General features: G+C 38.7%; 1 protein-coding gene across 1 annotated transcript; it reads left to right on the top strand.

The window, feature by feature from the left end:
* Positions 1-484: 484 nt before the first annotated feature.
* Positions 485-10,394, top strand: CEP55 (centrosomal protein 55). The gene is made up of 8 exons (XM_088528727.1): positions 485-693; positions 1,335-1,619; positions 4,102-4,167; positions 5,837-5,978; positions 6,802-7,130; positions 8,309-8,380; positions 8,536-8,661; positions 10,147-10,394. The coding sequence occupies exons 1-8, from the start codon at positions 511-513 to the stop codon at positions 10,351-10,353; spliced, it is 1,410 nt and encodes a 469-aa protein (XP_088384853.1). The 5' UTR covers positions 485-510; the 3' UTR covers positions 10,354-10,394.
* The last annotated feature ends 1,858 nt before the right edge of the window (positions 10,395-12,252 follow it).

Genomic DNA, 12,252 nt, shown 5'->3' on the forward strand with positions numbered 1-12,252 from the left:
CACCCCTCGGAACCGCCCGAGCTGCCCGCATGGGGGAGCGACCACAGCCCCCGCCTCGCCTCAGCCGTTAACTGTCCCGAGCACGTGCCAGGTAGGGCGGGGGGGCGCATCAGGAGGAAAACTCCAGGCTATTGGCCAGGCAGCGCCAGCGGCCAACGGCCGCGCGGCCCCGCCAGCCAATGGGGCGGCTCCTCTCAGCAGCGAGCGCACCGTCGCCCCCGCAGCCCTTAGCGCCCGCCCCATGGCTGGGCTCACGCCCCACCCACGCCTCGCGCCCAGCCCTCCCTTCCGCGCAGCCGCAGAAGCGTTCTCGTGTGCGCTTTCGCCCTCCCCGTCTGTTTCGGACCATCGGAGACACCGTAGCCGTCGCCGTGGCGGCGGGATTCAAACTCCCGGAAGCGGCGCCGGGCCGGGTGGCTGCGAGTGGCGGCGCCGCCACCACCGGGCAGGGCGGACGGGCCCCACGGTGGGAGCCCCCGCGGCCGCCCGCGCTCCTGCCGGTCCTTGAGGATGACTGCGAAGGGCGCCAAAGAGGTCGTCATCGGCAAGTGGGTTTTCAAGCTCGGGAGCCCGCGGGCCGAGGCGGAGCTGGAGAGGCGCCGGCGGGACTCGGCGGCCCTGAGGAGAGCGGCGGAGGATCTCGCTGAGGGGAAAAGCAACATGACGGATCCGGAAAGAGACCGGCTCCTGGAGGTGAGGCGACGGTGCGCGGTGGTGACTGCTTGTTACTTAAGGTAACAACCAGGTTGGGGAAGGGGGGAAATGTCACAGACCTGCTCTCCTACGTGACCTTTGTATCAAAGTGTTAGTGTCTGGAGAAGCACCTTTTGAAGCTAAAGGATAACTTAGAGATGGAGGCTTTCTCCTAAATGATTTACTGTACCTCTTCTGTGACCTTGCCTTACTGTCACTTTACTTGTGAGAAGGCTCTGTAGCTTCCCAAAAGCTACTAAATATGCTAACATCCAGAAATGACTCAGCAGCACCCCCTCCTCCCCCAGAAGTGCCCCAGTACAGCTTGTACATGAAGGTTCATGTATTGTGCTGATTTCTGTTCATATAGAAACCAAAGCACCTACAAAGTCTATGGAATTTGTTCTTTGCATTATTTTCTGTCACTCATTTACTATTTCACTTGCTGTACACTATATTTCTCTCAAATGATTATCACAGCAGCCTGTTTTGAGTAAAACTTACTGTTTTCAGATAACTAAAATCTAAGAGAACCTTTCAAAGTAAATACTTTCTTTTTTTCAAACTGTTGCAAACTTTCTAATGCCTTGGCTATATAGACTGACATTCCTATCTGTCATTTTTGGGGGGGGTTCATTTAGAAAATACTTTCGCTTGAAACAGAAAAAGAGCAAAACAACCACATTCTTGGACAGAAGGACAAAGAAATCCAAAATCTAAAAGATAAGCTGAAGTCCAAAAACAAAAGCAGTGAAGTATCCTCATTACTTAGTCAACTAGAGGAAAAAACAAAGGAAGCAGAAAAGAGAGAACAACTACTAAATTCTTTGTCAGAGGAAATGGACCGGTTAAAGTGCAACTTAGCTGCTGTTACTGCAAAATGTTCAGAGCTTGAAAACAGAGCCGGGACTTTTCAGCCATCCCAGGTAAGTACTGAACAGATGTCATAATTATGTTAGACTTGAAACCTCTAAGTACCAAAATGAATCACAAAACAGCATGGACTGTAAATCTTCCTTCATGTTTTTTGCATGCTGAAATATCCTTTCCTGAAGAGAGGAGGTGCCCAGTTTGACCCTTGCCAAGTGAAGAATGGGTAGAGCACAACTGACCCCTTCAGTGGCAGCATGACTGGAGAAGAGAAATCTCTGCTAGTGTCACCCAAGATCCCCTTTTCAAGTTCTTGTGGAAGCAGCATGACTCACTAGCGTGACACACTATATGTGAGGATTCAGTATGACTAAAGCAGCTATGACACCCTTTTTTGGGTTCTGTATGTTCAGGCCATCAATAAAGGGAAACCTAGCTGCTCACCCAGTTCTGCTTCAATCGTAACAATATCTTTGTCCTCTCTTATGAATCCTCATTTACTCCTCAATCAGTTTTTAAAACTAGTTGCCTGTATTTTACATGACATCAAAAGTTGCAAATGTGTCAGAGGATAGGGCATGAATAATGAATTCTCTCATCTAAAATGGTTAGTAATTACAGTGATAGGCACTTGGCTGATTTTATAATTGGATTTAGTGTTTTTATTTTTTCACCGCAGTCTGTGCTAATACTCATTGGAAAAATGAAGCAGTGCATCAACAAGGGACAGCGTCTAACATTTAGATTATGCTCTTTCCCATGCTACACAAAGAAGTTGAGTACTTTCTAGAAATCCCACTTAAACCAAATCCTTAAGCAAGTAAATCAGCTTGTTAGAGAGATAAAGAATTTAAAACTTTGAGTTTATTCAACAGATTTTATGCTATTTTTTCTCAAAGAACTTGTCATTCTAATAACCACTGTAGAAACTTGTCTTCTAAACCACAGCAGTATCAGAAATGTATCTCTGAACAGTCTCAGATGAAATGAAAAACCTTTTGGCCAGCTAGAAGATACACTCACTGTGTTCTCTGGTTCCTAGATGTTCCTTATTACATCTGCATAGTAACCTGAAGAAGGTGTCAAGTTAAATTTCAGTGGCAATAGCATAATGTTCTCATGCTGCAAAAATGTTTAGCAGATTAACAGAATGCTAGGTCATAAATAAGTAAATAGAACAACTAAGGCAAATAATCCTCCTGTAATCTAAATTCTAACTTTTAGTGAAGAAATGCATGACACTGAAAGCTCAAGACCATCCTTTGGTACTTATACTTACTCTTCCTCACTGTCTCTGCTCGCCTAAATTGAGCAGCTTGCTACTCCGAGGAGGCATTTCTTTCTATCTTAAGTGCCAGCTAGCAAGATCAACCCGTTACCCTACACATTAGATGTGGTATCTTTGCTAAATTATCTCTTGGTGTAAAATCAGCTTTTTCTTCTAAATGTTGACCATGTTTTTCAATGAAGGACAAAAAAAATTTGACTTTGAGTTAAAGTCTTGGAAAGCTTCAAAACAAGTCTAGCAGTGCTTCCTGAAGCTGCTAGGTGGCACACGAGGAGCAGGTATACTCTGGATTGGAAAAAAACAGTTGTATGACATAATCCTGCTAGAATTTTTACAGGTGTCATGTTCTAGAATTTATAGAAATAGGAGCCTGATCAATCATAGTGTCTCTAAATCTAGTTTTTATTAGTTTAATGGTTACATTCAAAATATCCCGTATTTTCAGCCACTAAAATTGCCCTAAATCATGTTCCAAAAATCATAGGAAAAAGTCTAATAATACGGCTTGGAGTTAGATAGCATTTTTATGCCTGTAAAGTTTCCTCTGACTTCCCTCTACACAATTTCAAAACCTTTTTACTTTTTCCAGTGTGCAGTGAAATGTGATGTTTGGTTATGAACAAAGTGTAACTGCTTAACTGTTCTTTAGCTTTAGCTCCGTCTAAAGGATTCTGAAAGCCATACTTTAAATGTGAGAGCTCTACTGTGGACTGTGTGTCACACAGTTACAGATAGCCCTGCCTGTGTTCTGATACACTTGCAAAGTTCTAGTTACACCAGAGAAGTTGTCAAGGACTTCTGACAACTCCTAAAGTATAGGTCTACTTTATTTTTGGACTTCTTTACTGAAGATAAGCAAACAAACACTGTTGATTTTTAATTTGTATTTAAATAAAACGCTAGATATCTTAAATTTCAGAAACACTCGTGCAGCCTTCAGGACTTCCAAGATAGCAGTTTAACAGAATACATGTGATATTCTTATAAAATATTTTGAGGTGCATACTTAAAGAACAAATTAAAAGTAAATCCAGTGCACTATGTTTTTCTGGAGATTTTCTTTTACCTGTATAAACCAAATATGAAGATCATTAAATACAAAAATACCATGTATGAGTCCATGTTTGCTGCATATAAAATATTCTTATGCTGACTACTTATGTGAGATTAATAATTACATAGAACTAGTTTTACTCTTTCAACCATGTATTTTTAAGAACACTAATGGATTGTTTTTTTTAAATCTGCAGGAAGCTGTGAGGAACAGCACTGGATCACCAACTAATCTTAATGAAGTTGAAAACCAACTGAAAGATGTAAGTTTCTTGTATAACATTCCAAGGATACATAATTTGTAATGAGATGCATAAGAATGTAAATTATCACCATGTATGTTTTGCCTATAATGGAACCCTAGAGTATGTGTTTCTCTCTAAAACTATCATACCTAGAATTATTTTGTGACAAGTAGTCATTAAATAAGGACAGGCTGCACTGGGTATGTTGGTGGGGGAGAAACAACATCAAACAAACAATTTTTTTTTTTAATTATTATTATTTTTTTTAAAAAAGTGGGGGGAGTGTATTTTCCATCATCCTCGAAAAGATTTCTTCTTGCAATGTTTGAACAGGGTGGCTGTTGGTAGAAAAGGAGCATCTTCTTGCCCAAAAACAAGTTTTGGGGATAAAAAACGTGCATGTGTGTGCAAGCACATGCTCCCTCTTCTATGCTGCATTTGTTCTTATATAGGCTAAGATTAACAAACCACTAAGTGGATATTCTGGAGTCTGAGGCACTAAGTATTAATAAAACCTTTATACATGTTTCTATATTATTGCAGAAAGCTGAGGTAGTGGTTCTTATATTAATGAACATTGCATTGGAACAGAAAACTGAACATGCAAGTCCTTTGCTGTAGAATTATTTCAAGCATGATCCTTAGGTCACTGTCAAGTTCCCTTGAAACATACCCAGAAGTATGTTTCAAAATTGGAGAAGGAAAGTTCTTTTTAGGGAATCATCAGGTAACACTCACTATTTCAAGTGATACCTGCTGAAAGGGAGGGATCGAGTGGGTCTCAGCAGACAGCAAGCTGGACATGAGCCAGCAGTATGCCGTGGAGGCAAAGGTGGTTTCCTGGCCAGTTTTAACAGCAGAGTAGCCAGTACATCAATGAAAGTGATTATTCCCCTTTACTTAGCACTTGTTACATCACATCTAGAATACTGTGTTCAGTTCTGGGCCCCCAGTACAAGAAAGACTTGAATAAACTGGAGTAATGTTCAGTAGTGAGGCGCCAAGGTGGCTGGGTTACTTCTCCTTGCAGAGAGGCTGAAGGAACTGGGCTTGGTCAGCCCAGAGACCAGGTGGTTCTGGGGGAAACTAACGGGAGACTCCCTGGGAAAAGCCCTGACTGCATTGGTCTGCCCTGGCTGCTGACCCTGCCTTGGACAGCATGGCATTGGACTTGAGGCCTCCTGTGGCCCTTTCTAACCTGAACTAATTTGTCATCCAAAATTACATCCACAAGCTTCTAAAAAAATTAAATTTACAAACTTTAAATTGTTCAGTTAAGCTTTAGCTCATTCCATTTTCAAGATCTGTTATTTTATATTTAGGAAAAGTTAATTCCTTATAACCTGGGGTATGACTAATGGTGGCTTTTTTTTTTAATAGCTTTTCCATTTCAGTAAGTCACCTAAACAGTATCAGTCTTCCTACAGTTATAGTGGTATGATGTTAACTTATGTATTTCACAGTCTAACTTAACTTTTCAAATGAAGATTTATTATACAGAAAATGCCATTAGAATTTACAGAGTAGAAATCAACTAATTTATCTTAATCAAATGTTTATTAACAAAACTATACATTATACAAGACTGATACTTTTGAAATATGATTAATGAACGGAATTTACTTTTTGTGTGTGTGTATGCATGCTTTGTGGGGTTTGTTTGTTTTCCCCATTCATTCGTATGAAGGCTCTTGAGAAAAACCAGCAGTGGCTCCTGTATGACCAGCAACGTGAAGCATATGTCAGGGGATTGCTAGGCAGGATCTTTGAACTTGAACAGAAGTCAGAAGTAGTTTACCACCAGCATGCAACAGAAGCCAATGCGGAAGGTACTAATATATATTTTTTTTTCCATAAGTGATCAAAACTGTAATTATCTAGAGAATAAGTCTTGTGAAAACAATTTATAGCACAAAACTAGGAATTTATTCTCTCAACCTTTGGTTCCTTAATGGTAAAATTTGAATAAATAAAATTTCTTTGCTTCCTGTTATCTAGCTGCATTATTTAATCCATAGTTTTTTTTGTTGTTGTTATCTCCTTCATTACACATGATTCTTAAAAGCCTTGACACTCCATTGGCAATCTTTCTATTTGCACAAAGTGTTGAGGCAAATGTTTTATGCTTCCCATCCTTCAAAGTACACTCTCAACCTACACGCAGGAAGTATTAAAAGTTTATTGTCTAGGCGTGGATCAAGATTTTTGGATTTTTTTTTTCCAAAATAAATATTATAAAAATGATTAAGGCCTGACACATCCTTTACTCCTCTGAACACCTCTTGCCTGGCAAGAAAAACTGATAGGTTTGGCACCTACCCGTACCAGTATTTCGCAATTTGTATCTGGTCACCTCTAGTTCACCTCTGTGCTATGTGATTTCTTTACGGCGATGGAGCAGTCCTTCCCCACGGTGCCTTCAGATCAGTTTGAGTAGTGCTCAGCTAGCACATGGGGTAAAATTAAGATCATATTGCACAGAAGTTTCAGAAGCAATTGCCTTGATATCCTTATTATCAAAGTAATAATTTCATATATGCCATAACTGATCTATATTTTTTGTTTGTTTTTTACACTTGGAAGTGCCATCAAAGGATCTTGCTCTCTGTTTTTAAGTTTGACTTTTTCATTTTTGTGCTACTGTTTCAATAGTTCTGGCTCATGAAGGTCTTCTACAGGAAAAGCAAAAGTATTATGACCAACTGTTACTAACTGCTAAAAGTGATCTTGAGACTGAACGACGCACTATAACCCTACTGAAATCTGAACTTAATGAATTAAAAACGAAGTATGAAGAAACACAAAGAGAAATAATGAGTTTAAATGCCTTGCTGCAGTCACAACAGGTTGTTGAAGTGAAGACTCTAGAAAATGAAAATAAAATCAAAGGTGATAAACTGCAGAGGCTGAAAGAAGAAAATGAAGTTATTAAAGGACAGCTTAGAGAAGAAAAGAAAAAGTCTGATGATCTTTTATCTCAGGTAAGCAGATGCATTTGGAAATTTAAGATCATTAACGAAGAATCAAGACAGCTTGAAAAGTCTTATCAGAATGGACCATCATTCACTTGGTCTGGTAAATATTTGCTTTTTATATCCATTTAGGCTTGACTGTTTTGTATTTCAAATTGAATTCTTTAATTTAGATCAAAATCCAAAGTTTTACATGATTTCTTTGTTAAACACATACTACAGTTATTTCCCTATTCCTGCAGGGCACAAGAACAAGAAGGGAGAAGTGAGATTGATTCTTTTTATTATTGATTGAAGATTGATATTTTTTATTTTGTATGCTCCTGAGCACATAAGAAAAATGTTTATGTGAAGGGTTACAGTGGTCTCTTTTTCAGAATCTTCTGATCAGCATGGTCATGCTGACAAAGGTTCTGCTAAGATCTCTTCTAAACAAAAGCATAGCCTGACCATGTTATCTGCTAGAGAGAAACTGGAAAAATCCTTCCTTTAAAAACTAGTCCTTTGGGCATCCAACTACGGTAAACTTGCTATTTGGAAAAGTTTGTGGTCAATAATCTCAAGCAATGTAGAATCAAGTTCTTGATTAGGAGGGCAGAATTTATGGGGTGCAAAATCAGACCCAAACCAACCAATTTAGCTTCCTAAACACAGGCTGGTTCTCACTGGTTAGTACTGATTAAAAGCTGTCAGTTTTTGCAACTGAACAACAGCATTCACTGTAAAGCTTGATATGTTCTGATAACCAAGGATATTTTGGGGAAGGCAATATTTAATTCATTATAGCTAACATTTTCTGACTCTTAATCTTTATCAATCATTGTATTTTAAAGAGTTGCACTGCTTCCCCCTGCAGCTATTAAGTTTTTTAGAGTAAGAATAGGCTTTCATGTGTATATTTTTGTCTTAAAGTATCCTGGGTATTGCCTAGGAAAGTGTTTGTAAATTTCTTTTTTGAATTGCAACATCATTTTGTATTCCTCCCTCTTCATGTAGTAATAATGGTCCCCTGTGGAAAGTAGAGGTATTTCAGCTGTGATTGGCTGCTATATAAGAGGCATGCATTTTCTGCTAACACTGCAATATTAAAGTTTAGTTCCATCCCTCTATTAGATTTATTGTTTGTTAAGCTTATTAACAATTGCACATGGAAGTTCATTTCTTTAAGATGTTTTTCTGCCTTATAGGTACAACTTCTTCGTAAATCACTGCTTAAGCAGCAGGAGGAACACACTAGGATAGCTTTGTTGGAACAACAGGTACACAGTTATATGGTTACATGCTGAGCTGACTACTCAATTTTTTTAATCCTTGTTATGATGATTGATTTATATATTTAAATGGAAACTTTTTTTTCTAATTCTTAGTAATTCTGACCTGACATTTTTTATTTTCACTTCTTGGGGGATGCCAGATCCAGATATGTACCACAGACTTTGAGAATGAAAAGCTGGATCGCCAGAATTTGCAGCATCAGTTGAACAAAGTTCTTAAGGAGCTGCGCAAGGCCAGAGAACAAATAACCCGTCTAGAACCTGTGGTATGTACTAAGTGACTTGCATATGAACTTAGGGATTTTTACATAAACTAACATATTTTCATAGTGGGGTTTTTAGTTTGAACAAACTGGGCCTTCTATTACTGTCAACAAAAATTCACTCCAGGTCCTTACATCCTTTGATATGTGGCCCCAAGATGCAGAACTCTGTTAGCTAGCTTGGGTTTTTATCTACAACACATAAGTAGTGCTGCAGAAAAAGAACCAGAAGAGTCAGGTTCCTAAGCAAGGAATTTATTTTCTATTCTGTTTTTTGTCACAGCATGTACTTGGGCTTCGTCTGTTGTACAGTGACAAAGCTGCAGTGTGCTTCTACTTGGACATACTTTTAGTGATCAGAGAACATTCCTTAAAATACAAACTGAATTACTTAACCCCACTCCACCACCTGATGTAGGGTAGATCACTAAAATCCTAAGTTTCTCATTTCCTAAAAAGAAAGAAAAAGGACATTCATTTCATTGTGAGGACCATAGACTTATTGTTCCCTATCCTGTAAGAACACCACCTGGATTTGACCCTGATCTGTTCTGCCTTATTGTCTCCTGGATTGCCCTGGTCTTGAGTGGAGATGTATTTCGACTGATGCCTCTAGGACTCTAGAATAAGACATGTTGAGAGATTAGGCGAGAGCTGAATAGAATTGCCAAGACTGCAGTTCTGGACCGATCTAAATGAGATAGATGTCTGACTTCAGTTCTGAATATATGTGCCCTTTGCTAGAGCAGGTCTGGAGCTGTTTTGTATTTAAATTTCTAGTAATAAGCCCAAGCTCCTAAAATTGCACATGAAAGGAATTATTCTGCAGCTGTGCTATATTGTTCTCCTCCTTAGTTGTATGCAAGTTGGAGAAGTATTTTATAGATGAATGTAGAGCTCCACTATCTCATCAACCTCCTTCACGTGTTCTTTCCCCTGTGAGAGCCTTATTTGCTGCAAAGCCTTAACTGCAGTTGCTACTTCAGCCAGTTGAGGCCACTGGAAAACCTGTTGGCTGCCAAAAGCAACAGCTGCTGAACAGAAGTTTGTGTAGGCAGAGCAGGGAAATCGGAGTGGTGAGTTCCCTTGTGCTAAAAGAGGCAGGTGAAAATTTTCAGTTTGAAATAGTTTCTTTCTTCATAGGCCACTGAATGAGAATGTAGTTCCTTCCACTACACAGAATCCTGCCATAATGTAACTGTGGTACTGTGTCTTAGTATGTTGTGGGAAACTTGTTTTAAATAGTCTTCAGAAAAAGCTATCTGCAGTCTAGCTTCAGTGTGGTTTTGGAATGATGTAACAGGCTGATACTGCCCTCTGCTAATGTGTGCAGCATAAATTGCATTTGGGCATCTTTAAAATTCTTCCCTTAATTCTATAGCACACACAGCAGGGGGTGTGTGCCATCAAATATTAAGATTCTTTCCTACTGCTACTTGATCAGGGCATGAAAGCCACAACTGCATACAAAAGATTCTCCTTTTCCAGAAACTCCAGGAGTCTGGACGTATGGAACCACAGGAACGTTTGCAAGCAGCATTCGAAGAGAAGATGACAGTATATGACACAAGTCCTTCCCTGAAACGTTCAAATCTCCTTGATGAAAGTTTTCTTGAGTGTCCTAGATGTAAAATGCAGTACCCGACAAGCCAACACAGAGAATTACTAGCACATATTGACTTTTGTACAGCCTGAACTCAAAACGGATTTACCATATTTGCTTTTTAAACACTGCCACTTTGTAAAACAGCAAAGAGAAAGGTCCTTTTTAAGTGGTTGGTGGGGTTTTTGTTTGTTTTTGTGATTTTTTTTTTTAAAGTTTCATAAAGGACTACTAGTTTTATAAGTCACTTTAACAACAATATTATAACTTATTTGGCCTTAAATATTTTACCTGGCATGTCTGTGAAAAATGTCTACTGCATATTTGGTTGCAAATGGAAATATTTTTACAAATAAGAGTATCTTCAAAAAGTAAACTACTGACCTTTTTCCTTTTTTGTTGTTGTTTGTGGATTTTTTTTTTCTTAGTTTTTTTTGGGTCTTTTTTCACTATTAAAAATGAGACCAGTAAGAAAACACCTAGTGTGTCAGGTTTTATTTCACTACTTGACCTATCTAGCTCAACCTAGTCAACTACGTCTGAGAATAGCACTTGTACCCTAATATACCCTGGTATAACTGGTCTTTTTAGATCTGTTTCCACCAGGCTAGGCTATCTCACTACATTTATATCACCAACCTGATCCATTAGAGTAGTAGTGAAAATGTCTTTGCTACTTGCAACTGGTGTTTTCAACATCGATGTGAAGTCCCTTGTTTTCCTGAACCACAGTCTTGAGGTACTTAAAGCAGGTATGAATGTTCATTAATAGGCAAGTACTGGAAAAATGTCTTCTTAGCAAATAAGCATCTAATGAAAGAAGTTTACATTTCAGACGCCATGAGGGACCCTTTGAGAAGTCTGAATACATGCTTACACTTAAGTAAAATCTTGTTGCACTTCTGTATCTTACTAGTTAAAGTTTGAAAACATCCCTTTAAATATTTGCTATTCTCTTCAGCTGTCCTAGTTTAAAAACATAGGTTTCAATAAATTGCGCTAGGTGAATCTGAAGTGTCATGTTATTTTAGTATTAGTATAGGAAACAACTTAGCAATAAATTCTTGCAATGCTTCAGCAACAGTCAAAACTTTCCTTGAGAACACATCAATTTGCAATCACAGTTTTGTGATCAAAGATAGTTTGTTATACTCCTTAGTTCACATGTCCTGCTTTTCCCAGGAGGGGAATGTTCTTTATTTCATATCTCTTTCTAACCAACTCTTAAATTCAGGACAATAACTATCCTTTTCATCCCATTGTAACAACACTAATCTATATTTAACTATGTTTTTAGAAGTTAAACTTGTCTTCTAAGAAACACCACACTAATCATATTCTGTTCTCAGTTGTTTAACCAGCATGGTTTCTAGAGGAAGAAATTGTGAATGTTTTATCAACTATCAATTAAATATGCCTGCCCCAGGTCAACATTGTCAACACTTAATAGCTGAGGCTTTCTTAAATTAGGAACAATCTCTTTCCCTTTAGAGGTTAGGGCTGCAGAGGGGATCTAAAAGGTACAGCTTGTTAAGTACTCAGTTATTTAATATTCAAGTGAGTAAATTCAGGTAAAGTTGGTAGTTCGATGACTTTTAAAAGGTCTAGAGAAACTTAGATTAAAACAAGACTTTACCAATACTAACATACTTTAAGAGTCTGCCTTTCAGGTACAGCAGTCTCTGGAAACAGCAAGTGAATTAAAATGTTTTGATGCAATCTGCTATGATTGAAAAGTTAGCTAAACTGTACATAACAACAGATTTTTACACAAGAACACCTTACAATGAATCATCCTGTCATCAGCTCCTAATCATTTACTTGCTTGTACAACTTTGAATCCATTTCTGACTTACTTGTTTTTGGTTTTCATAAAATCTTTCATGCAGTTATTTGCTGTGTGCAATCAGGTGTTCTACAGCTGTTCATGCAAACTACAAAATAAAACATTTCACTAGCCACATAAAAAGCAGCAGGGAGACACAGGGCTT

The sequence above is a fragment of the Tinamus guttatus genome, unplaced genomic scaffold (assembly GCF_059628265.1).
Source record: "Tinamus guttatus ecotype Peru unplaced genomic scaffold, ASM5962826v1 Tinamus_guttatus_pri_ptg000314l, whole genome shotgun sequence".
Classification (NCBI taxonomy): Eukaryota; Metazoa; Chordata; class Aves; order Tinamiformes; family Tinamidae; genus Tinamus; species Tinamus guttatus.